This window comes from Sphaeramia orbicularis, chromosome 5 (genome assembly GCF_902148855.1).
Source record: "Sphaeramia orbicularis chromosome 5, fSphaOr1.1, whole genome shotgun sequence".
Classification (NCBI taxonomy): Eukaryota; Metazoa; Chordata; class Actinopteri; order Kurtiformes; family Apogonidae; genus Sphaeramia; species Sphaeramia orbicularis.
Window position 1 is genome coordinate 53,199,596 of NC_043961.1, and position 27,912 is coordinate 53,227,507.

At 35.5% G+C, this 27,912-nt stretch overlaps 2 protein-coding genes across 2 annotated transcripts; one reads left to right on the top strand and one right to left on the bottom strand.

Annotated features, from left to right (window-relative positions):
- Nucleotides 1–5,444: 5,444 nt before the first annotated feature.
- ilrun (inflammation and lipid regulator with UBA-like and NBR1-like domains) lies at nt 5,445–14,873 on the bottom strand. Its single transcript, XM_030133696.1, has 5 exons — nt 14,597–14,873; nt 12,806–12,960; nt 11,804–12,001; nt 11,050–11,354; nt 5,445–5,986 (listed from the first exon to the last, which is right to left on the bottom strand). The coding sequence occupies exons 1-5, from the start codon at nt 14,752–14,754 to the stop codon at nt 5,951–5,953; spliced, it is 852 nt and encodes a 283-aa protein (XP_029989556.1). The 5' UTR covers nt 14,755–14,873; the 3' UTR covers nt 5,445–5,950.
- A 5,455-nt stretch (nt 14,874–20,328) lies between these two features.
- On the top strand, nt 20,329–27,672 carry snrpc (small nuclear ribonucleoprotein polypeptide C). Its single transcript, XM_030133699.1, has 6 exons — nt 20,329–20,392; nt 22,376–22,418; nt 22,538–22,646; nt 24,450–24,509; nt 25,195–25,299; nt 27,137–27,672. The coding sequence occupies exons 1-6, from the start codon at nt 20,385–20,387 to the stop codon at nt 27,256–27,258; spliced, it is 447 nt and encodes a 148-aa protein (XP_029989559.1). The 5' UTR covers nt 20,329–20,384; the 3' UTR covers nt 27,259–27,672.
- The last annotated feature ends 240 nt before the right edge of the window (nt 27,673–27,912 follow it).

A 27,912-nucleotide genomic window follows, 5' to 3' on the forward strand; every position in this document is an offset into this window, starting at 1 on the left:
AGGCAGAATATTGTTAAAATTGCACTTACTTCTCATACGATATTTCAGGTTGCTCACATTTTTTTGCAAAATTATACTTTGTTGTAGTGTAAATACATGAAAATATTTACATTTACAAAGACGAATATTTGAAGTGGTCATTATTTATATGTTATTATGATAGTATTTTACTGGTCCTGCCCACTTGAGACTGAATTGGTCTGAATGTGGAACCTGAAATAAAAGAACTGTTAATATCATGGTGTAATTTTTGCATTTCACAAATTCATCCCAAGGGCCGGACTGGACCCTTTGGCGGGCTGGATTTGGCCCCCGGGCCGCATGTTTGACACCTGTGCTGTAGATTAACCCATAAAGACCCAAATATCCACCAGGGATCAAAACCATCTACTGATTTAAAATGTTTAATAACTTAAAATGCAGTTTATCATCTTTTCATGGTGATCAGATATGACCCATTTGAATGTTCAAAGACTCTGTGGTGAATGTGGAAACACCGTCATCTTCTACAACATTGATTCACCAGTAAAACCCATGGAGCTGGATAAGCGATAGTGGATGGACACATTTAATTTATGTTCAGTTAATGATAGATTTGCCTTAAAAAGTAACTTTTTTTCTTAGGGTTTCTCTCTTTTTGATATAATAGCCCTCAAATGTAATCTCATCATGATCATTAAAGTAAATGATTAGTAAATTAAATATAGGAAAATACCTGATTTTCACTGAAAAAACACAAAGTATAGAGGACAATATTATGATATATGGTGATAAATCACTTAATACTTATTTGATTGAGAGAATGAGTGTGAAGAGTGTGAAAAGCTGAAAATATACTTTGAATAATCTAAAATAATAAAACTATTCTGGTTTGTTAACATTTTTTGTTTATTACATAACTGTGTGTTTCCTCATAGTTTTGATGTCTTCAATATTAATTCTACAATACAATAATAAAAATCCATTGAATGAGAAGATATGCACTGTAAAAAAAAAAAAAAAAAACCTGGTAAAAAAAAAAGGGTAATATTCTGGCAGCAGGGGTGGCAAAAAAATACTGTAAAATAATGGAAAGTAACTATCTCATTAAAATACGGTAATTTTCCATAATTAAAATACAGTTTTTTTGCCCTGACTTCACATGAGATTTGCTTTTTTTTTTTTTTTTTTTTTTTTTTAACTTTTTTGTGTTTAATAAATAACATTTACATGTATTAAAACAATCAAATTACTTATATATATATATATATATATATATATATATATATATATATATATATATATATATATATATATATGAATAATTTTCAATGACACTAAGTTGTACAATCCACTGATAAAAACTGTATTTGGACAGTTTATCAGTGCTTATACATGTTGTACATTCACAAAAATACATTTATTCAACATTTTTGTTGTGAAACTTCCCGTAATTACACAAGATATTTGTCAACTACCAAACAAGCCTTGTTAAACTTACAGAACAAATACTTGTTTTACTGTAAATTGTCAATAATTTTATTTCTATTATTATTTTTTTTACAGTATTAAACTTTAAATTAACAGTTTAATCTCAAAAACAGAAAAGAAATATTTGTAAAAATATGATACATTTGCAAATGTATTTTAACTGTATTTTTGTGAAAAAAGAAAAAATTTCTTTTAAAAAATTTAAATTTTATGTTTATTCAGTCAGTTTTTTCGTGTTTTACATTTGATGTGTAAAATCACAGTCTATTTTTGTCATTTCATTGATATTTTCCTGTATCTTAAAAATACAGGAAAAATCTGTTAAATAAACAGTGAAAATTCTGTTAAAGTACAGATTTTTTTTACAGTGTGTCCAGATGTTTGACCTTGTACTGTGCATATAATGATCATTATACATTGTTTCTCCTAAAGTTGGAATAATGTTGTTTTATTCCCATTTATACACATCAGTAATCCCCTTCAGCCTGGTGTAATCATTACATACCAAAACCCAGTTATACTTTATCTATCAAAAATAAATCACATTTTGACAATCATTTCATGAGAAGAGGTAAAAAATATTTTATTCCAACTTTATGGGCAACAGTGTAATATTCAACAGAGGGTGTGTTCCACTTTATAACACTATGATATGTAGCAGATGGAATTGGTGAAAAAAAAAACATTAGAGAACAAGACTGTACTGTCCAAATAGAGCACAAAGTGAAGTAGTATATCCATTATTTTTTTAGGTTTTATCACCAAAAAGGCTCATTCAGATTTTGACCATTAATTTGTGGGTCTGAAATAGGCCTCCTTTTAGTTTAAGTCAAAAACACCAGATCAGACCCAGATTATTTATATATTAGCAGACATTCATTCATTCCTGTGTATTTTCTCATACGCATATATTCTCTTAAGATTTTCGTGAAAAGCCTTTTCTTAACGTTTATTTTGTTTTGAGACCTTGCCCTTGATATATTTTCTGAGTTAAATAACTGTGACATGACACTGGATAACCCTGATGTAATGTGATACTAAAGCAACCAAGGAAATTAAATCCGCAGAGTTAATAGGCAACTTTCCAAAAGCAGTAGGTTCAGTATTAGGCCCTGCTTCAAGAAAGATGACAAGTCATTGTTTCAGTGTTAATTTAATCATACAAATGCTTCTTTATAGATACAGGAAAAAAAAACAACTTATTTTAACATTTTTCTCTTCAGATAAATGTGCTATCTTAGGACTATTTAAACTTTCACCTCATCCACTCACTTTGCCACCCACCTCAAACCATACAGAGCCACAAACTAAAAACTAGAGAATGAATCCAGCAATATTCAGATTTCCTCACTATCTGTCTCTGTCACACTCACAAACAAGCAACCGAACACACACGCACAAAAAAAAAAAAAAAAAAAAAAAAAAAAATTTAAAAAATTTTGCAAAAAGCATTGCAGAACAGTGTATACTGTTTGGGAGGAGGTTTCGACTGACTCTCAAAACAAATACACCCGCACTGCAACGCTAAATCATGTTGAGTTTCACAAACAATGATAGGGGGAAATAAACGGTAAACTTAACATATTAGATTTCAGAATTATAACCAGAAGAATGGGTGATGAAACTGTAGAAATAACAGTAACACTATATGGAAGTTCCTTCGACAAGCTTTACCCTTTTATTTTGAAACCCAAAATACATAATGAAATTCACCGTCTGAAATTATGAACACAGCAGAGCTCAAGTCAAGTCAAATCGAGTAGAGAAAATGTCATTTCTCACCGTGTGTAACCTAAATGTGTGCGATTTCATTTTTATTTGTATGATCAGATATTGGTGCAGTGAAGAAACTGATGTTTAAAAACAAAACAAACAAAAAAAAAGTTGAAGCTTATCGCCAAGAAAACAAGATTTAAAGCTTTGAAAAAACAGGCAATCTGGGGAGAAAATATACACAAAGTTCAAACCTTCTGGAAAATGCTGGTATCACAATCCACAATAAGCCAAACGTCAACCCTCCTCCTCATCAGAGGTGAGAACAGCATTGTGCAAATAGCAGTAACAGAACATCAGTGCTAATTACTCTGAATCATATTTAGACAGATTTACCAGGATCAAACCATACCCCCCCTTTGCTTTTCTTTTTTTTTTTTTTTTTTTAAACAATGTATTGAGCATCATATCGAGTGACGTTTGAGTGGGTCGACTGTTTTTTAGCACCACCTGCTGGATGTAAATCAGGCTTTGCATCTGCAGTGCACGACGAGACTTCAAATAAATAACACCAGGGCAGCTAGTGAATCATTTCCACCGAGCAAGTGAAGAATCACTTAACAATACTTGAGAGGTACACGAGTAGTAAAGCTTTCGCAACGTAGATGTGTATTCGTACAGACAAGTCATCCCTTACCCAAGTAGTATACACCATTTTGTGTCAGTTAAGTCCAAAGGGAAACCATAACGTACTGTACATGCGCACACACGGGCCACACACGCACATACATTAATATCTAATACACATAGACACAGACTCTACAATCACTCATCAGGCAGAATAGATTTAGATGGCTTTATCAACCCTCCCTCACAGCTCACATGCTTCAAACTCACTCGTATCCTTTCGCGCTTCAGCTTCTATTTAAAGGGGAAACCCACCCTAAAAAAAAAAAAAATAAATAAAAATAAAACACACACAAGCAGTCTCACATCAGCGTGGCTAGATGACAGCACAGATTAGTGTCTTGGTTTTCTGGATTTCATCTTTGGAAGAGACAGGGTTCCTACACGGGGATCATTACTGTGGATTTTACATTTTAGATGCTGAAAATGTTTGAGCAAATATGTCTGATTAGTGGCAAGAACCTTCAAGCAAAAATGTAGAATGTATTCGATCTGGCTCAGCAAAAAAGAACAGTCGAAACCAGAGGTGTCAAACATGCGACCCAGGGGCCAAAACAGGCCCGCCAAAGGTTCCAGTTAGGCCTGCGGGATGAATTTGTAAAGCGCAAAAATTACACTTAAGATATTCACAATCAAGGATGTGGAACTCGTTTTAGTTCAGGTTCCACATACAGACCAATGTGATCTCAACTAAAATAAGAGCATAATAACCGACAAGTAATGACTCCAAATGTTCTTAGTTTAATGTGAAAAATATTACATTACACCTCTAAATAATGACAACTCCAAATTTTTCTGTTTGTGTAAAAAGTTACATTAAATTATGAAAATATTAACATTTACAAACTATCCTGAATGTGAAAAACCTGAAACCTGAAATTTTAACATTATTCCTCCTGTTATTAAATATTTTGTGCCTTTTTAGATCCAATCCATAATATGCATGTATAAGTGGTAAGTTGAAGTGTAATAATGTTAAAATTGCACTTAATTTTCTAAAGAAATTTCCGTTTTTTCAGGTTTTTCACATCATTTTCATTATGATAGTTTGTAAATGTACATATTTTCATAATTTAATTTTGATTGCACTAAAACAGAGAAAATTTTGGAGTAGTCATCATTTACAGGTTATTATGCTATTGTCTTACTGGTCCGGCCCACTGGAGATCAATTTGTGCTTAATGTGGCCCCTGAACTGAAATGACTTGACACCCCTGGTCTAAACTGTCTAAAAACACAGACTACTGCCGTAGTGTTGATGAGCAGTACCTAGTCCTTGGCACCGAATTCAACTGTTCTTAATTATAAATCGAAACCAATCTCCTAACATCAATTAATTGGCCATTTTAGCATCTTTACGGTTAATTTCCAACCAGTCTGAATCTAAATAAATTGTAAAACTGTATGAATTTCATCCAGACTGCAGCGCATCATGTTGAACCTCAACTTTAAAAGCAAGATTCTAGTGGGCTGACACTAAAACACAGCTTATCCTTTAGTGAAAATAGCATAAAAGTTGTCTTCAGGGGTAGTGGAATCCCCTCCAGGTGATTAGCAGCAATGTTTCTCTTTTCACAATTGCTTTGAAGGCCTAAAAAAAAACTCAACTGTAAACAGTATTTTATGTTGTCATGACACTTCAAACACTTTGCACCTGTGTAGGAACCCTGGTGAGACATTCTCACTTGCGTTATTATTCAAACCCCCCCCCCCAGCGTGGATCAACAAGTCGTATGTAAATTGTTTAGGGTTGATTTTCCCTTTAAGTAGGGGTGTGTTTTGCAGTGGAAACAAAAAAGAATGATGTGTATCTATTTTTAAGGGTTTATAGCACTCTTAAATGAAGCATTCACACATGCGAATCCGGGTGTCGATGTCAGGTGGGATGTTTTTCGTAGCGGATGTAATCCAACACCTCACTGTAGTTTGTGTTTCTGTGGAAACGGGCCACGGGTCGGGGGAGAGGGTGGTCATGAGTCAATATAAAACAACTGTTCCTCCCCCCCCTCTAGCTCCTCTGCTTTTTAAGGACTCCCAGGGTGCTTCGCTCATCCTCCGCCTTGGGGGGGTCTTTGTCTTCCTAGCTCTGTCCAAATGGATAGGGTCCGTGAATACCCTGGAAAACAATGAGGGGAAAAAAAGGACATTAGCAGAGTAACAATACTATCTACAGCTTAACGATGTAGTGGAGGATCCAGGTCATATAGACTGTAGACTGTGGAATGGATAACCTGTCTATGTGTAATTTACACTTCTTTGTTTTTTACTGGTGCACTTTTTGTTTCTATTGTGGTTATTGACTGTCAACTGCTTTTATCATCTGTGTGAGATCTGAACACTGGGGGACACAGGATAAGTGTATCACCTGGATAGTGTAACTGTAATTGTCTTTTTTCTGTTTGTATTGTTGTTTATTGTTTAAAAAAAAAAAAAGAAAATTTAATACACACTTAAATGACAAAAAAAAAAAAAATCTGTAGCAGATTAAAGAAGGGTTTTCTTAGGGCTCATGTATTGTGATGGGTTTGTTTTTTGTTTTTTTTTTGCTCACATTTTTTTAACCTGTTCTGTTCAGTAATCTGGACTCCAGTATTAGGGTACTGGGTGCCATGGGTTGCTCTAATTCAGTGGTTTCCATTCTTTTTTGGCTCGTGACCCCATTTTAACATCACAAATTTCTGGCGACCTCAGACATTCAAAACAGAAACTTAATTTGTTTTTGATCATGTAATAGTTTGCTATGTTGTGTTGCAAATAAACGTTAATTTTAGATGACATTTAGGCTATAAAATGTATATTATTATGGACAGAGGCAGAAAAGCCAGGTTGACGTTACTGCCAAAAGTGAGTATTTTATTTTCCTTGGTCAGGATATGTACAGTCAGTCCAGCTTGTATTTACAAGGCTGACAATTAATACTGAACAAACAATAACTCAAACTATGAATTATGAAAGAGATGCAGCATCTGAAACCAGCCACAATGAACATTTGAAAGATAAACAGTACCACAGTGCTTCAGTTTCAGCATCAGAGTTTGTCCTGTCTTATGTATTGGGATTATCTCTCTCAACTCACCACAGATTTTTTATTGGTACGTTTTTATTTTTATTAATTACTAGAAATTTCAGGCGACCCCATTTGAATTTCAGGCGACCCCAAGGTTGAAAAACACTGACCTATACAATATCAAAATTTATAGAACAAATCAAAGAAACATGGAACAAATCACTCTCAGATGGAGTGAACTGTCAGGTCTAATTTCATGCATTATTTCTCTCTTTAAAGTCAATCTTAAATGCGGTCTGTAAGTTTTCAAATGGCCTGAATTTGTATGAAAGAAGTGTAGTATTCAAAAACAGGTAGAAGCCTGAGGGAATACACAACCCATATTTCTTAATGGATGTGACAAACTTGAGTGCGGTATGCTAACAGATGTCTTCGAGTCAAGTCTTCATTGTAACAAAACCCATGCTTGTCAGGAACAGCTCGTTCACTTTGAAGATTTTCTTCATTCAACACCTCAACTCGCGCTGACAAAAGGTTAAGTGTTTTATTTGACAGCGTAATTTAGTGGCAGAACCAGAGTGGTGAGTTACTCGAACTGTCAATGAAGGCGTAACTATGACAGGCATGAGGCGGTAATAATAACTATGTGGATCTGCAAAATTCAGTTCAGTTGAGTGAGTGGCTAATGACAGGTAGACATAGTGATACAGGATACAAAACACACAAACAAATGTAAGGAAAAGAAGCCCACATTATCCTTATTCAAATGGCTACATATGCAACACAGTGGTGACGCTCATATGAGGACAATCAAATAATACTGTAAAGATCATGTTAGATGGAAAAGTAAAAGTGCTGCATTGTTTACAGTAAGATTGGGGATATGATGATGTGTATGGTAAAAATGTGTCGACTGTGTGCAAGGTTTGTCAATACTGTTTCTCCTGCAAGATGTTGCAAATGGCATCAAAACTATTGAGAATACTGGTTTTATTTGTATTGAATCTGAGGCTTCATATCACCAGATATTTGCACAATGAAATTTATTTTTTGACAGTGTTATTTTTCTCATGAGGACCCTTACAACTTTCATTTTGACAGAATATTAGTCTTAGTATCTTTTGTTTTTTTTTACCTCAAGTCTTGTCTCAGACAGAGTTGATACAGTTGTGTGTGTTTGTTTAGCGATTCCAAACAAAAGAAGAAGATAATAATAATGTGATGAAGTTGAATTGACAGAACAATTACTCTGTGGTGATGTATAGAACTTTGTTGCAGTGATATGAAAAGAGAAGACTTGGTCATATCAGCAGCAAGTTTAAGATATTTTAAAATCACTATGAATACATAAGGGCCTTGTTCACATCCCATGGTCCTGGGGTCAGACCTAAATAATGCAGCTGGTGTGAACACAGAAAAATATTGGATAATTACAAGATTACTGTTTTGTTTTTGCTTTTTTATCACATCCCCCGAAGGGGAGGCAAGGGGTATTCTTTTTGGTTCGGTTTGTTTGTTTGTTTGTGAACACTCTAGCGGTAAAACTATTGGTTGAATTCATACCAAATTGGGTTTATAGATTGCCAGTGACCCAGAACAGATCTGATTACATTTTGGGAACAGTAGGTCAAAGTTCAAATTTTTTATTTTTAAATTCTTTTCTTTTCCCCATTTACTTACAACGGGCGAAATTTCAAATGTCTATAAAAACAATAATCTTGTTTCAATTTACTTCAAACTTGGCACATATATAGCAGCAATTGATAGGCTGACATCCCCACACACATAGATATGATGACATCAGCTGGACTGATACCAAAATAAGATACAATATGTGCAAGGGGCAGGGTTTGTTGTACCTGGCACCACTTGTTTATTCCTGAGTTCTTGTCTGTGCAGCTGTGGGCTTCAACCAAAATACAAACTATTACTATTTAGACTCAAAAGACAGTATACACAGCTGAACACTCAACAGTTAAACCACACAGTGGTCTCACACACAGGTCTACACTCATAACAAACCTGTGCATTGAATGGTCTGCAAACATGGCATACATGCTGACATTAAACATGATAGCACAGTGGTATTTAATCAGCAGTAACAGAGCTGCTAAAGCCAAAAGTATGTTAAAGCTGTACTTTCTGGCAGTGCTGAATGACGTTAGAGATCACCAGAGTCTTGTCCCCAGGCACTGTGGTTGTCCGTGTTAAATTTTATGTTAATCCATTTAATAGCTGTTGAGATATTTCACTCTGGACCGAAGTGAACCCATGCAGTGGGGGGCTACTGCTGACAGCACTGCAAAGTCCTTTAGTTAGAATATTCATGATCCCCAGAGGTGAATTCCTACATCTCTGAAGATTTGACTATTAGGTTTCTAATTATTTTTACAGTCAAATCCCTGTGGATGATCTTCCTATCTTTAGACCACAGTTTCACAAAAGGACATACAAAATAGAGCTGCACAATATATCATTTGAGCATCGTCATCGTGATGTACACGTGCACAATAGTCACACTGCAGGTCCTGCGACATAGGAGGAAAATGAACTAAATGTGTTCTCATGTAATTTCAAGGGTACCTGACTGGCACACACTGGGCGCAGCGATCCACCATTCACAATTGTTCTTAATCAGTTTGCTGAAGCAGACCACAACCCTGCAAACTTGGTGCCAAAAAGAAAAGCAACGTCAGTTATCTGGAATTATTTTGGCTACACGAAGGACAATATTGAAACACGAGTTCTGTGTCAACAGTGCCTAGCACCTGTTGACACAACGAGAGGTAACATCTAATTTATTTGACCATTGACATTGGCACCACACAGCTATTATATCCTCCTGAGTATTTTTTCATATCGCAATATATATCGCAGGGTTTAAAAAAAAAAAAAAAAATCGCAATGTCAGTTTTTTCCAGTATCGTGCAGCCCTAATACAAAATCTGATGAAGAAACAGGAATAGAAATTTACTAAAGTTAAAATGTACTGTTTTTGTATGTGTATGTATGAGTTCCTACTGTGGCAGCTGGAGGATAAATGTTAAATTTGCAAAAAAAGATCTTGACTTGTCATGTAAAAGGCAAACTGAGCAGATATCAGCAGTGATGGTTTCTTCCAGCTAATGGACATGGTAGATTTTGGGGACCTGTGGGAATGGGATACGCCGCGATTCTACCCAAAGCTCATTGTCCCAGTACTCAGGAGCTTCGTTGAGACCAGTGATGTCTGTGTTTTCATCCTGATCTATAAGTTCAGGCTCCCAAAGGTTTAGACTCCATCAGCGGTCCATCTGTCACATGCTTTCTTCTGCAGCTCTATGGTAAAGTGTCAAAGCAGAATGAAAAACTAAATGCACCTACAGCTTTGTAAAAACTGCCAGTGAACAAAAAATATAAGCACACATTATAATATACACTAAATGTATAAAAACTTGTGGACAACTGTGTAATACAAATAATCTACTAGGAACAGAATTAAAATATGTTGTGTATGGCTAACTTTTTGATACCTCTGAAAAAAACATGTCTAAAACTGATAGGAAAATCTACATTAAATGGTTAACCCACAGAGACTTAGAGCAGTTTTTATGGTACCTGACCTGTACTCGTTTATCTAGTATCAGATGTCAAACATCTTCTGAATCATGACAACCTCAGCCTTTTCCGGTTCATTTAAAGACACAATTATAGATCTGCTTTGTCTGAGAATGAATGAATTCACAGGGGTAAAAAAGTTGTAAAATTGTGTTTTGTTTTGGGTTTTTTTACATTGTCACTCGGGAATTTTTTTTTTTCTTGTTGACAATGTTACACATACATGTTTTAGAATTCCAAATGATTTATTGTCTAAATCTAACCTGTCCTAAAAAATACAGCCATTTTTTGCATAAAATTAAGAACCTAGGATGAATCAATGCGGCACAATGTTAAACCATGACCTTTTTCCCAGTGGAGACTCTTAAAGCTCAAATAAGGCCTCGGTAGCACTTCTATAAAGCTGACAACTCCCACTTGAATAAGGGTTCATGAGTTATTCAGCATGTTTTGGAAAATATACATTTTGGCCAGATGATGGTCTTGGTCTTTGAGGGTAAAATATCACAATAAGCTGCACAATCAAATACACAGTCACTCAGAAATGCTACATAAGTGTTTTGATTTATACATACCTGACCATATGTCACCACAGAAAGATTGGTTTGAAGACCATTTGACGCCCTATTTACAGCATTATGAGACAGTCCATTTTGATCTTGCTGTATTTGCTCTTGTGTGCGTTCCCACGCTCCACCAGGATCTCTGAAGCTGTCGTCAGTGGCGTCGTGCTTGTTCTTCTGTGGTGAGGCAAAAGGGTTGAAATCTCCCTGCACATTGCGCTGGGGTTGGGTGTTGAACTCTGTCTCGAAGGAGGATAACTGCTGGGTCACGCCGAGGAGACCGCCAACTTCTACACTAAGAATTACCCAGATTACATCTGTAGAGGCACAGAAAACCAAAAAAAGCAGACTGACAAAGTGCTCACTTTCTCAGAGTTTTAAGGTTGTAAAGTTAATATTTTTGTTTTGGTTGGTCAGACAAAAGAAGCTTGGTTAGAACTATGTTGACAGAACTATGACAGTGAAAACTACACGCTGACCCAGGCATTCTGCAGCTTTTAACAACATAAAATTTTTAGGTCATTTTCAAGACCATCACGATTGCAAATTGCATCCCATGTTGACGCTCCTGACATGAATACATAACAACACTGGATGATAACAGAAGTTGATAACACTGGTGTTTTTTTAATGAATGATGAATGTTTTTGTAACTTTCCATATGACTAATGTTAGATACCAAAATTGCTTCTTCATGTGTTTTCCCGCTCAAAATGCAGGGGGTTTCAAATTTGTTCCTTTCACTTCAGATTCTTAAATTTCTTACCTCCATAAAATAATCCTGTTGCTGTGCACATCCTCCATTGGCCCTGGTACATGCCTGGGTTTGTGGGACTTCGCATCTGGACACTGACATCTGATATTTCCTGGGGGTCTAGAGACTTCACCATAACTGCGTTTACATGCCCAAACTGATCCCCTCCAATGTATTTGAGACAAACCCCAGGTGGCCACGACTCTGCACCTACAATATACAAAAACAAGCCATGCAGTTACTCAATTATCAACAACAAAAAAACTCCAAGTGTAAATACAAGACACGTTCAAGCACATACATGACTGAAGACCTTTGCACACAAATAAAACACACTAGAGACTGCTCAGTATACTTCTTTTAGGGTCAATGCAAACACTGAGTTTTAGTAATCAAGGATGGTCATCATACATAAATGTTCCATTTACACTGAAATGTTTTTGACACTTCAGTGTAAATGGTATTACTCGTGATGTGTGATCATTCAGATAGTGCTGTGGTTGGACATTGCTCAAGATCACACAGGAGTTACTACAGACTAGTCAGGTCAAGCGGTGACATTGGCTAGGGTGATTGCAAAAAAAAAAAAAAAAAAAGTCTCCAGCCTGAAATTTTTTCTTCAGGTCAGGTCATGAGGAATGGGTCGTTGGTGGGCCTACATCCAGCAATTTAGGAAAATATTTTGGAAACTCTTGGACTTATTGACACAGATTTAAAGTAACATGGTTTTAATGGGCACAGAGACACAGTTTCAATTCTTGATCGTATTATGATGTAAGGACCAATGTGTCTAGAAAACAAGTTAAATATTTTCAATACATGCATTTATTATACATCACAGTAATAAGCTAACAAATGAGTGCATACAGAATAGGATAAGAGAAACTTTGATTTTTCTCATAGATGTGCGTGTTCCTTTGAGCTGACCCAGACCCAGATGACTTCCTCAGACCCACACCAATGCGTTTTTTATAATCTCTGAACCTTACACTGGTTGCAGTACGTGTTCCTTACCTGTGTTTTGTATCCTCCAGGTCTTTGTGAAGGGTGTATCTGGAGGAACAGACTCTCCCTCCCCAATTGTCACATCTTCAACAAAGGACATGGATGGCGTGTTGACGTTGGGACTTTCAAAGTCATAATATGCACCAATAGCTGCCTGTAGGTTCCTGTTGGAACAGAAAAAGTGTGGGAAAGAGTAGATGTGAGATTGTCAGGAGCTGATACTTCTTCTCTTGAATTGAATTTCATGTCTAAATAAATGCGACTACTGCTTTAGGCTTTATTAGCAAATGATACAACAGTGAGACATGACATGATATGATACATGATGCATCCAAAGCTAAAATAAACATTAAATTTCGTCTAAACGTTCAAGGCCAAAAGTAAAGCACTACCAGCTAAATTACAAGAACTGTTTGTCTTCACTTCAGAGAAGGAAGAGCATAGAAGGAAAGGTCATTTCAAGCACCAGTGTGCACGGACAACTGTGAAGCAGATGTGCGTATCAGTGGTGGGTGTTAAGCTCTGGAATTGTCTTCATAATGAGCTGAAGGACTGTAAAAACATATTCCAACTGAAAAAAAGTGTATAAAGAAAGAACAATGAGATTATATGAACAGTTATAAGTTTTACATTTGGCTTTGTATTTGTTTTGCATCTTGTGACATATTTATTTACTTATTTTGGTCTGGTATAATGTTTTTGCATCATTTCATCAGGTTTATATTTACCTGCTTTGTACTTTCTGGACATGTAGTTTTGCACTTGGTTTTGTTTTCATTTCGTACTATCTTTGGATGTATTTAGTTTGGTTTGTCTGACTTTATACAGTATGATTTTATAGCTAGTTGTGTATGGCTAACCATTAAGGTTATTATTATTTAGAAGGGGGCAGGAAATATAAGATTTTCTTCATCCTGCTCCTTCTGGAGCATGGGTGTGTATATGTTTGTTTACTTGATGATTATTGAATGTTTACTGATGAAATGCACAACCATGAACAAAATAAATGAAATGAATGAATAAACAATATAAGAAAAAACTAAAACTCTGACAAAATAATACACTTCCGAAAATGATAGTGAATTATTATTGGTGTATTATTCTAAACTCTGTATCGACTGAAACGAAAACAGAGACTATTTCCGTGAAATAACTCCTACAAGAGTCACGTGATGTGTTACCTATCCAGTATGACGCGGTGATTTTTCACACTGTGGAAACAAATAGATGAAGATAATGCCAATTAAAGTGTGGAGTGGACCTCTGTGACCAACCCCACAGACAAGCAATGGCTTCAAAGGTTAATTTTCTCTTGTTTAAAGACACAAACACATTTTAATCAAGACCACTTGTTGTGTCTCGTGAACGGATCACGACTGATTACGTCACCAGACTGTGTTGAGTTGTGGTTTCCTACAGAACACGGTTTAACTGGCTCTGAGGACTATTATGTAGTTAATACGGCAGATTACGTACACCGAGATGCCTTTGTACGCAAATTAGCCAGCTAGCTAGTTAACTACAGTGGGGTTTGCATTTGTACTTTCTGCATCTTGTTGTTAGAACTCACGGTCAGGACAAACTTTGCCGTTTCACTTCCGTTTGCCCCTGGTACGATCGTTAGGAGTTAACTGCCACTTCCCGTGTCGGAATGATGAATGATCCTCTGGAGTGCTGAACACGAACGTAACTACACTAACGCACGCCTGTCATCCATTTTTAAAGCATCTGAACCCACACTAAACAGCGAATTACACAGCAGTGCTTGCCCGTCTCAGGCCTTCGTATCCCCGGACTCACCAGTTGGTCATGTCCAGGAAGAAGGCGCAACCGGCTGGGTTGAGCTGAAAGCCCAGCAGCCTCTGAAACTCCGAAATGAGGACGTCCTTGTCCGTGGTGCCCATGCAGCTGAATTTCTGCATGAGCTCCGCGTCCACGTCCATGTCCGTGCCCTCCATGGGTGACGGGAGTCCCGTAGCTGAGACGGGGTGGTGCGGGGGTCCTCTCAGTTTATTCCGAGGCCTTGTCCAGCCATAACAACCAGCTCAACAACAACAACCGCCAGTGCGCATGGCACGACTAGGGGGACGATGTTTGACGTTGCAACAGCCCGCGCGTCATTTTGCGCCAATCACGTAGAGAGAGTCGACGTCATCTGTTGCTATTTGCAGCCATGTTTTCATTGGTTTATCAATGAATCAATCAATCATTGAACTCCAAAGCGCTCCAAAAACATTAGTGATGAGACTTTTTGCTTTTTGAAGGGAGCCGTTCAACCAGGAGCCGTTCAAAAGACTGACACTGGTCAACAACAAATTTATTGTTTAAGTTTTTTGAGTTGATTTAGGAAAATTGTGGTGTGCTGAATCCAAAAATCACATTAATTTTGCTCAGTCAGGTCAACTTTCTGAACTATGCTACATTTTGGCTTTTTAACATTTTTGCTTACATTTATGGGCATTTTCACATCATATGATACACAATTCTTTCATATTTCTTGCAATAAATGAGTTCTGAAGATTTTACTTTTGCCAATTTATGATTAATGTTTTTTTTAATATTACACGTGAATGAAATGGCTTCAACTAGAACACAGGTGTCAAACATGCGGCCCGGGGACCAAATCCGGGCCGCCAAAGGGTTCAGTCCAGCCCCTGGGATGAATTAGTGAAATTGCAAAAATTACACTGAAGATATTAACAATCAAGGATGTTCAAATCATTTTAGGTCATTTCAGTCTAAAGTGGATCAGACCAGTAAAATACTATCATAATAACCTATAAATAATGAAAACTGTAAATTTGTCTCTTTGTTTTAGTATAAATAAAGTAAAATTACAGAAAAATGTTTATATTTACAGAGTAGCCTTTAACAAAAAATGTGAATATCTGAAATGTCTTAAGAGAAGTCTGTGGAATTTTAATAATATTCTCCCTGTTATTTAATGTTTTGTGTATTTGTAGATCCACTGTGATCTCTAACTTGTGATTCACATGTATAGATGATAAACTAAGGTGTAATATTGTTAACATTGCACTTATTTTACCAAAGAATTTTCAGGTTGTTCATATTTGTTCATGTTATGTTCAAGTACAATTCATAGATGTAAACATTTTCATTACAGAATTTACTTTTTTCACTCAAAAGTTCTTATCCTATTCTTTATATTATTTTGCTGGTCCGGCCCACTTTATATCATATTAGGATGGATGTGGCCCCTGAACTAAAATGAGTTTGATACCCCTGAACTAGAAGATCTTGCAAAAATAAGCCTGACGTATTCTGCTACATCTGCGGTGAATACACCATTGTACCTAACAGGAATCCTGTTAGAAAATGATTTTTTTTCTCTTAAAACCTATTTTGGGTGAGAACTATATAAAAAATCAACTGATAAAGTCACAAAAATGTAATCAATTTTGTGAGAAGATCAAATTTTTCAAAATCCAATTAGCAAAAAAAACCTGGTCTGATTGAGAAAAACAGATGTCATTTTTGGATTTCCTAATTCAGTTGAAAAAACCTAGACAACTTGCAAAAAACATTTTTTTGTAACCCAGTGTGATCTTTTATGTTTTTGGCATTATTTTGAAACACCAGTGTTTTAATGACTAAATAGGTTACATGTGATGATTGACATTACATTTTAAAGGTGTTTAATTGGTGCGGCAGTAATTATTATCTTACCACAAAAAAGGATAGTTATAATAATAATAATAATAATAATAATAATAATAATAATAATAATAATAATAGCTTTATTTATATAGCACCTTTTAAAAAATTTTACAAAGTGCTTTTGACAGACAAGTAAAGGGCACAACAGCAGGATACCAGATGTAAGAAAAAACACTAAAACAGAAGCAACACAATAGGAGAGATGTGTACAACACTGCAGAAAAATGACGCTTCAAATAAATTAAATGAATCGGAATAAAGAGGGCAGGGATAACGTAACATGATGCTGTCAAATAAGATAAGATAAGATATTCCTTTATTGATTCCACAATGGGGAAATTCACAGTGTTGTCAGCAGCAAACATACACATAAACATAAACATACACATACGCGTAAAACAGTCATATAAATTTGAATAAAACAGTGTTTAAAAGGAGAGTGCAAATACGGTTTAATATGAATGTAGTGCAAATGGTTATAATACATACATATATACATATATATATATATATATATATATATATATATTATATATATATATATATATATATATATATATATGTATATATATATATATATATATATATATATATATATATATATATATACTTTTTTTTTTTTTTTTTCATTTTATTTTATTTTATGATGTTCTTTATTAATATTGTTCTCTTAAATTTTGAAAATGTTGCTCAGTCTGGAAAAAATAAGTATTTTTGTATGAGAGTGATTGAAATGTAAAACCAGATTTTGATTAATAAAGTTGGGAAAAATCCAAAGCGCTCGTTTTGCGGTTGAGCTGTATTGGACACAACAGAAGGAAATATAGCTTCTGTTTTCCCTTATTCTGCACATTGATTACAGTACATTAATATTTGATTATCCCCGTTTTTATTCAATGCATTGTTAATTTAATGTGGTTCATCTGTACTTCTGTTATTTATGTTTGACATTTGGATACAACAAATAAACAAATCAATAAATACATATGTAAACACATGTTATGAAGCTAAATGCTAATAATAATAATAATAATAATAATAATAATAATTATTATTATTATTATTATTATTATTATTATTATTATTATTATTATTATTATAAAGATCAGTTTACAAAGAAATCATTTTCTAAGTGTAATATTTAATTATTATTAATTATTGACATTACCAAATAATTTAAATATTAAAATATTACTAATGTTAATTTTATGGTGAATATATACAGTACATAACCACAGACAGAGGGCCTTCTTCCTTGATCATTGCATTCATGCATATAGTTCTGCAGTCTTCTTTAAGTCACTGAAACATGGATAAAATGAATAAAAAAGACTTAGAAATCTGTACTGTTATTGTTTGTTTATTGTTTTATTAAAGACAGTCTACATAAGTTTGTTTGAAAGTGTATTACTGTTTAGTATGGCAGACTGGTTTGGCCATCTGACTGTGATAAACAAAATAAATTTAACAGAATCGCCAAAACAGCGAGAAAAGTAATAGGTTAGCACAAAAGTCGTTAGAGACACTGCATGACATAACAGTGAACAGGACAGTTATGTCTTTTATTGGTGATACAGAACATCAACTACAGTAGGAGTTTTCACTGTTGACTTCAGGTCACAGATAAAGGATGCCTTTGGCAACGAAAAAGGTCTATAAAGGACCTTTTTGATCAAGAATAGTCAGTCCATTAAACAGATGTGATTAAAAAAAAAAATGTGTGTAAATGTTGTAATGTGGTGGGGGAATTGTTTTATTGTGATTTTATCTCTACTTATTTATTTGATTATTTTTACATGTCCGTGCTGTTTGTGGGTGAACGAAAGATCATTTTCTACTGCGGTTGACAATAAAGTTGAATTGAAATGAACTGAAACCAACTGAATTGAACTGAGTTGAATTTAAATGAAATGAAAAGAAAGGAAAGGAAATGAAATGAAATGAATTGAATTGAACTGAATTCTGTTCTTATGTCGTTTGATTTTGTTTGATTTTTAAGACTGTTTTTCTCTTTTGGTTTTCTGTTTAATAGTTCGACTCATATGTTTGTGCTGAAGCACCATTTCCACTATTGTTCATTTCACTTATTCCCTGCTTTGTTTTGTATTTTGCCCTTTTGTCAGGCTAATTAACAAATACATTTTTCTGCCAATAGACTGTAGTATAGAGTTTATATATAGTATATAGTTCTGCCTTAGAAATACTTGAATACTTTGTGTGTAGTTTGTAGTTTAGTACCGGTACTTTTGTTTTAAAAAATAATAAACTACAGCTGAAATGATCAATTTTTGGTTTTGAATCTTTATGTTTGTATCACGAACTTCTTTTCTTGTCAGCTACATTTCAGCAGAATCTGCGGTGATGACAACTTGGATTGTTTTTTTCAAGATAGATTTGTGTATTTTTTTGTTTGGTTTTGTTTTAGCCCTAGAACTCTTGTCTAAAATGGCTTCACAAGTTATAGCTCAACATTATCACAGAACTGCTTATTTTCAGCTAAATATATTCACCACTGTTATTTACAGTGGTGGAGAATCCCTGCCCCATAAAGTAAAAGTCCTGCCAGATATTGATCCTAACTATTCACTTAACACAGGTGATTCCACTAAATATCCCATCTACCGAGATGAGGGGTTGTGCTCATAAAAATGGGCTGGTTCAGTGAATGGTTTAAACAAATACATGGCAGGATTTTTATTTTATGGAGCTGGTAATTTATGACTTAATGGGGGTTGTTTTATTCCTGATTATGATTAGCCAAAAAAGTGCATATTTAAATACTACCAGAAATAAGTTTATCTTAAATTCACATAAAACAACAAAGAAGGTGCTGTCTTACATGTAACAGCCACTGAAACCCAGTGATGGAGAATCCCAGCTCCATAAAGTAAAAATCCTGCCATGTATTTGTTCCAACCATTCACTGCACCAGCCCATTTTGATGAGCACAACTCCTCATTCAGGTAGATGGGACAATTTGTGGAATCACCTGCGTTAAGTGGACAGATAGAGCTAATACATGGCAGGACTTTTACTTGATAGAGCTGGGATTCTCCACCACTGCTGAAACCAGCAAGTTAAGTGTTTCTGAATAATGCATTAATTCAGGTAGGCATTGAAAAGTGAGAGATATTGAAAAAGAAAGACATAATAAAGATTGCATCGTATTTATTGCACATGAAAATAATTTCTTTGTTTTAAAAGACCTAAAATACAGCAAAGAGGACATAGATTATAGTTTAACCCTTTCATGCATAGTGGTCACTACAGTGGACAGTTACTCTACAGCTTTACTCTTGTATATTCATGGGTTTTGTTGTTTTAGTTCCATATCAACCAACACAGTGGACACTTATGTGTCATCTCATAAACTGTAATTCATACCATTATTGTAACTTTGCTGTTCTTGTGTGGAAATCAGTTGTTAATATTTATTTTTTGCATATTATCTCCATGAAGTGAGTAATAACTAGTATTAGAATATGTTAAAATGTGAGAAAACATCAGATTAGCAGCATTAAACATGGTTTCATTTCACTGTTTTTATATCACTTTATGGTATTGGGTTTTAAATACATGTTTCTTTGCTTCAAGAATAAAATTCATGGTGTAGCTGAGTGGACATTTTTGTAACTCCATGAAAAACAGGTTGATTTTAAAAAAAAATTCAATCACATTGTTTTTTGGTTTTTTTGGGTTTTTTTATTTTCATGCCTAAAGAGGAATAAAAACACTCAGGAAAAAAATCTTGATTAAGGTTCTCATAATTCATGCATGTAAGGGTTAAAGCTATGTTAGTTTGGTATGTACAATTTTCAGGCGGAACTAACGTTGAGTGGAGCTTATTTCTGGTAGGAACACCTTAATGTGAACACTAGAATCGCGCTTCCGGCGGAGAGCGGGGTGAAACATGCCTAAGTAAGTTCTAGTTTTATTCATAATTTTCTTGTTTTCTCATTGTAGCTTCTTATCCGATTTGTAAGACATGTATACTTAGACAGAGTGACTAATTTAATGAGCTTTACTCCGAAACAAATCGACATGCCGGTTTGTTTGTGTGGAAACGCTGTGAGCTTTGTTTGGGCTATGTCTATTTGCTGGGCCATGCGAGCGGTAGAATTACTTACAACGTTTCTCAGATAAAATGTAACCAAACCACTGTGATATGTCATAATTTGACCACCAAGTGTTGAAAATACTACGGAATGTGGGCTGATAAAATGGTGCTAAACTGGTTATTTAAACCATCTTAAATGAAAGTAGTTTTTCTCGTTTATTCTGGAGTTCTCGATATCTCCTCATTAGTAGATTGATGGGCCCTAATGTGCAGATTTTCTGTTTTCTCCACGTGTTTATACAAGTTTTTTTTCTGTGTAAATCACAGTTTGATATAATTTAACCCGGTCCTAATACCAGAGCTAACAAAGTTCAATGGTAAGTAATGACAAGCAAATTGTTTACCCAATGGACATTCATTCATTCATTCATTATCTGAACCCGCTTTATCCTCACTGGGGTCGCTTGGAGCCTATCCCAGCTACATAGGGGTACACCCTAGTCCAGGGGTCTGCAACCCTGGTCCTAGAGAGCCACTATCCTACATGTTTTAGATGTATCCTTCTTTCAACACAGCTGATTCAAATGATAAGCCTATCATCAAGCTCTGCAGAAGCCTGATAATGACCATCAGGTGTGCTGGGAGAGGGAAACATCTAAAACATGCAGGATAGTGGCTCTCTAGGACCAAGGTTGCTGACCCCTACCCTTGTCATTTCGCCAGTTCATCGCAGGGCTGACATATAGAGACAAACAATCACTCTCACATTCACACCTATGGGCAATTTAGATTAACCAGTTAACCTATCAGTGCATGTCTTTGGATTGTGGGAGGAAGCCGGAGTACCCGGAGAGAACCCGCGCAGACACGGGGAGAACATGCAAACTCCACACAGAAAGGTCCCACCCCCCGTCGACTGGTGTTGGAATCGAACCCAGGACCTTCTTGCTGTGAGGCACGAGTGCTAACCGCTGCACCACCGTGTCACCCTAATGGACACAAATAAGGAAAATATAATTCTTAAGATCCTGATCCAGTGTCAAGTTTAGTTGCATTATTTTGGTAGTATGTGTTATTACTTCACTTCACGCTCCAAAGAACAATGTACAGTCATAAATACAGGAAACGCAAATCACAATCCTTTCACATCCATTGAATGAGCTGTAGTGTCTTGTTTCTTGATTGTCATACACCATTCATGTGAAGTCCTGTGTGAAAATGGCCAAACATTACACTTTTATTTGCACCTCAGTCTTTGTTTATCTACACAAGACAACACATTAGGTGGTATTACAGTACTGAGTGATTATTTTGCATTTACATTTATGCATTTGGCAGATATTTTTTCCAAAGCGACCTACATGGGGAAAACCAAAATAAAAGAATAAAATACAAGAATAGATTAAAAACATAAAGCAGCTGTACAATTAATAAGTGTCATACAGAATAATAATAAAGCAAAATGATAAACTAAAATACAAGAATAGATTAAGAAGACATAAAAACAGCTGTATAATTAAAACAGTGAAATAAAAATACCAAATAAAACAACAGAATAAACATAACGCATTTAAAATAAAATGTTTGAAAGTGCTAGGACAGGAGGTGCTCTCGGAAGAGCTGGGTCTTCAGGAGCTTCTTGAAGATAGGCAAGGACGCCTCTGATCTGGTAGTGCTTGGTAGAGCCTGGATTGTCTTGAGCAAGGTTTCGGGACTGCCAGACAACATTCTCTAGACGATTTTAATGTTTTTTATGTGATACTGCAAGTCTTAAAGGATGAGTCTCACCTACAGTTGTGGATTTGTTGCACAGTCCTCACTTTTGTAATATTTTTGTTTCACAGGTTTTACTGCGATTACTGTGACACATACCTCACACATGATTCGGTAAGATGTGTTTTATATAAATTTTCTCAAGGTAAATGGTTGAAAAGCATCAGTGTACTTGGTATTTGTGGCTTCTGTCTGTATTAAACATCGTCCTTTTTGCTGTGTTTTTGTTCTAGCCTTCGGTGAGGAAGACCCACTGCAGTGGTCGCAAACATAAAGAAAATGTGAAAGATTATTACCAGAAATGGATGGAGGAGCAGGCTCAGAGCCTTATCGATAAAACAAGTAAGCATCATTCAGGTCAAACACATTAACACAGGATTACAGGTTACTGTTCTCTAATGTGTGGTTTTATTGGTGCTGTCCCATGAAATTGTTTCATGATATAAGTGTCTTAAAAAATTTAATCAAATAGATCTTTTTACCTTTGCTCATTCAAAAATCAGAGGGTTAATAAAGAGAACTATATAGGGAATAGGGCATTTAGGCACAGGCTGCAAACATCCATTGACATTTTGTTAAGTTTAACCTCCTGAGACTCAGGACAGAACAAGTTTCTACTTTTTTGAATAAAAAAAATAGTTTTGAGTGAAAACAGTCTAATGCAACTTTTTCAAAGTCAGTGATTGTCCTTTGCAATTGACACTTTTTTTTTTTTTTTTTTTTTTTTTTTTTTCTAATGCCGTAAAACTCATGTCCACAAACATGGCCAAAAAATAGCTCTTAGGAGGTTAAAACAAACTGACATGAATTATAAAGACAGTCAAGATTTAAAGCATATATTGTCATGTTTACAGTAAAGAAACAGGTTTTCCTACACAATGAAAATCTTACTTTGCTGTCCACACTGAACGCCACAAGAGAAGAGCATAAAAATATAAAAACAAAAAGCTGGCATTTGAGAGTGGAGCAAGGAAACACATTCGCCACAGGGGGCACCATCTTGCATCTTTCCATGGTGAATGTGTAACAGACCATAACCGCATCATACAAATCCATCCCAGCCGTTCCATATACTAGTTATATTCCATATAAATAAGGCTTAATTGCAAAGCTTTGCCATTGTAGAGTGAAATGCACTTTTGTCGGTGTCAGTTTCTAAAATAATTTAAACATCCAAGAAGGAAAGGTAAATATTGACCTGTGTGGTCATGTGAACATGCTAAAAGCAGCTGAGTGTCACTCAAGTGGAGAAGAGGAAGAACTTAAAATGCCTCCTTCAGCATTTAAGTCATAAGTACAGGAGGGTGTGGAAGGGTGGTGGACAGTATGTCGGCATTACAGCACAACGAAGCCATGTGACGGTGACAATGCATCAAGGTCACACATTTCTTGGTGGGTTAAGTGATTTGGAGGGACCAGGCAAAGACCAGTGAGATAAGTGCAAAAAATGGAGACAAACCTATCTCTGCCTATCAGTTAATATGAATGTGTATACACTTTGTTTCCACTGAGCCAAAAAGAGACTCAGTCCATGACTCAGAAAGTGTTGTATAATATGAACCATGAGTTTTGTGGTCTGTTACACCCCATTTGAGTCCTGATACGTGTCCTGAATGTGTGGTAGAGCGAGTGTGGGACTGAAATGTGAAAGTGACCCCTAGTGGTTGTTCTGTGTTACTTTGTGCAGTCAGCTGAACTCACACTAATGTGGGCACAGGCAGCTTTTCCATAATTAACACCATGTGAGATGTTGTTAATAAACTACATATTAGAGTCTGTTATGTAGCCCACACAAGGCATGTTCATTCATGCGTGTGGGATATCTGAGCCCTCGACTTAATAGTGTATAGCATTCACCGGCTTATTTTGGCCCCCTCTGAGATTACAAACATTAATCCACATAAGGGATGCAAAGCCATAGTCAAGCTTAGTATTGTCCACCGTGAAGACACTGTTTTTTTTTTATTTTTTTTTTAAAATTCCCTTTTGAGACCAATTGATCTTCAAGCAGCATTTTTTTTTTTTTTTTCCACATTGAATAGACCTCATACACTGTTGTTTATAACTAAAAATCAGTGATGCGAAGGCTTACACTACATGCTGCTTCTGTGTTAATATTGTGAGTGTGTGTGTTGTTTTCTTTAGCGGCTGCTTTTCAACAAGGAAAGATTCCTCCTACACCTTTCCCCGGTGGCCCTCCCCCAGGTGAGTCCACAGTCTTTAAGCCATGCAGTAATGAGGTAATTAACTCCAACACTGGTGCTTTAGATTTATATGTATATAGAAAACACCATCAGCCCACGCTCCATTTCAAGGTCCTTATAAACATATTTAATTGCATAGTTTTTAACAATGAACTCAAATGTGATGATATGGATTTATTAGCAAGACCATCTCATGATAAAAAAAACTAAAGAAAACCCCTCTTTGTTTCAGCATTTTACTTCCACAGCTTTATTGCTGAGTTCCGGGTAATGTTGCAGTGACTTGGTTAAAATGAAAGTAAACATTTATTGCATTCAAACTGTCCATTGAATGCAAATTAGCAGCATTTTTAAGTTATGAAAGTGGTTTCGCTCTCAACACTTTGAAGTGTCATTTTCAAAGGGAGACCACAGAACAAGAAAGAGGCCCAGATCACTTGTGACTAAATTTACAGATGAACTGGGAAAAAAAAAAAAAACGAAAGATTAATGTGTCAGGAAGCACCATTTGAAATGATAACGCTCCTGCATTTGGATAAAAGGAACAGCAGGATATAAGTAACTAACAGAAGGTGTGAATGCTCGGTGTTGGGGACGTCATATGCTGCTAACTTAAAAGAAATGAAGTCATGCTGTATATGAATCGGATGTAATTGTTGTGTGTTATTATGTTGTTTGTAAACCAGGTGGTCCTCCACGTCCAGGCATGCTGCCAACACCACCTATGGGAGGACCTCCTATGATGCCCATGATGGGACCCCCACCACATGGGATGATGCCCGGTGGACCTGGTAAGAAACAGTTGTTTCCCAGCTCTCTGTAAACAGAGATCCTGCTGTGTTGTGTAAAAGGTTTAATTGGCTCTGTGATTTCTTCCACTACCAGCTGGTCCGTTGTTTTTATGCTGCTTTATGACTCAATGCTTGTATTTTTGTGTTGTGCATAAAATAGCAAACCAAATATGCAAACAATAACACATTTTATTTACATCAACACTTGTGTAAATCTAATCTTGCACCAAAGTAGAATCAGACTGTATTACTTTATTATTCGTCTTGTTATATTTTCAGTCAGAGCTGAAAATACCGGAACTCATTTCACTCATTATTACCTCTGCCAGGAGGTATTGTGATCACTTTGCTTTGTGTGTTTGTTTGTTTGCGTGTTTATTTGTTTGTTTGTTAGCAACTTTACGGAAAAACTATTACAACCATCTTTACCAAATTATACCCACAGATAGGCCTATGCCCTAGGACGAAACCATTAAATTTTGGGCCAAGTAGGCCAAAGTTCAAGGTCACAACAAGGTCACAAAATCTACAATTTTCCTGTCATCATTGAGCAATTTTTGAAAATTCATAAAAAATTCAAAATGACTCCGATTAGCCTCCAATTTGATACACCCATAGCTTATAACAATATCCTGTATCTTGCTCAAAATTGTCCACATCCACTGTGGAATGTGGACTCTGTGGATATTTCAATTTAACATAGAAAATCCCATTTACCACACATTTTTCATTATAACTCAACAAATATTGAGTGGAATTTAATAGAATTTGACATACACATGACTGGTACCAAGCTTCAACTTTTTCTGCTGTATGGAACAACCTTGAAACTGTCTAATTTTAAAAAAAAAAAATAGTCGATCCACACCTGCACACCGTTCGTGGTGCTTGGCGGAGGTTTGAGTTCTCTGACCTCTTTTTTTTTTTTTTTTTTTTTTTTTTTTTTATTTTATTTTAAATTATACATTTACATAAACATGTGCTTGGACATAAGGAACAATACAGACACAATACAAAAAAAACCCAAATTGTACAACAAACCTACAGACCTATTAAACACAAAAAAAGAGAAAAAATAACAATAAAACAAATACAACCAATAACCAACAACAACAAAATAAATGTTATCAACTCCTCTTTACAATGCTCAGGGCTGATTAAGAGTTAGTATAATATATACTAACGACAAATTTCTCCATCAAGAGGACATAGGAGACAGCAGGACACTCTTGTTGACAGTAGAGAAAAAAAAGGATTCTATTGTTGATAAAACAAGTTATTTTGTCCACGAACAGAAACCTTAATCTTTTCCAACTTAAGACAGAAAAGTAAATTTTACTCATTTTTTAAAATTGTTTGCTGACCATGACCAAATTTTGCACTTTAAGAAATTGCTGGGGACCTAAACTACATCTCACTTCATTTTTTTTGGTCAAACTCTTGTTATTACTTTGTGTTATTAATAAATGATTGCCTTTTTTTATTTTAATTAAATCTTTTGGCCTGTTTTTCATTATGGTGTGTGTTGCTGACCTTTTTGCAGTGGGATTTTATCTGGTTAAAGAAAGGTTAAAAAAAAATATATATATATAAATGCAGTGAGAATATTTAAAAATGGCATGTGAAAAATAGATCAAATAAAATGCAAAATAAAAATATTAAAAAAATATATATACATCAGTATTTGCAAGGAAATCGGACAACAAAACTGAAATTTGAGGCGTGTGTGCCTGCCATCACAGCTCATTTACGGGCGTTTGAGATGCGCCTACATGCATCATTTTAAGCTTTTCCTCTTTGTCATAATCTAAGCTGTGTAAAACCTCATCTCATTTAGGAGGCATGAGGCCACCGATGGGAGGACCCATGCAGATGATGCCAGGACCACCACACATGATGCGTCATCCTCGTCCGATGATGATGCCAGTGAGGCCTGGCATGATGCGACCAGACAGATAAGACGGTGGATTTTCTCTGCTCTTTGTTGCCATGAACAGACACAGTTCTAGTGAGGACACTTGGGTTAACAGTTGGATTTGTTAGTATATATGGTTTTTTTAAGACACAGATGTCCAATTCAACCTCCAGCATCATCCTCAATGTAATTGTCCTTTTTGTATAATTACTTTCTGCCTGGTATTTATTACTATAAACATCAAGCGAGTTAATTCCAGATCCTTATTTTAAAGACTTTTTCTTTTTTAGTTAAATCTCTTGCACATCAGTGTCTCTTTCTGACACTGTTCAACACGCATCTTAAAGAGCAGGTTGGGTTTAGTTTTTTTTTTTTTTTTTTTTTTTTACATTTTTTGTTGGTGTTTTCATTGTATGTCATTCATTGCATTGTTTTGTGAAATAAAACAGTGATTTTAAGCTGGTGTCTTGCTCATACTTTAACTGAGCCACTACCGACAACCAACTCTTGGTTGGATTGAATTATTTTATTACTGTACTAGGGATGTAACAATTACTGGTATAATGATAAACCATAGTAAAATTACAAATGGTTAGTATTACTGTGTAAATTCTAATTATCATGATAACCGTGTTTGATTACTGCACTTTTCTGGAGAAAACAGTGTAAAGATATGCTTTTATGTCAAATATTTGAGT

Excerpts from the sequence above, each read along its gene's own strand:
- ilrun (XM_030133696.1), bottom strand. The coding sequence starts at position 14,754 with ATGGAGGGCACGGACATGGACGTGGACGCGGAGCTCATGCAGAAATTC. Across the intron at positions 12,002-12,805 it reads CTGGAGGATACAAAACACAG|GTGCAGAGTCGTGGCCACCT; the intron begins GTAAGGAACACG and ends TGTATATTGTAG. Across the intron at positions 5,987-11,049 it reads CTGTGGTGACATATGGTCAG|GGTATTCACGGACCCTATCC; the intron begins GTATGTATAAAT and ends ATTGTTTTCCAG.
- snrpc (XM_030133699.1), top strand. Across the intron at positions 22,419-22,537 it reads CATACCTCACACATGATTCG|CCTTCGGTGAGGAAGACCCA; the intron begins GTAAGATGTGTT and ends TTTTTGTTCTAG. Across the intron at positions 24,510-25,194 it reads CCCCGGTGGCCCTCCCCCAG|GTGGTCCTCCACGTCCAGGC; the intron begins GTGAGTCCACAG and ends TTTGTAAACCAG.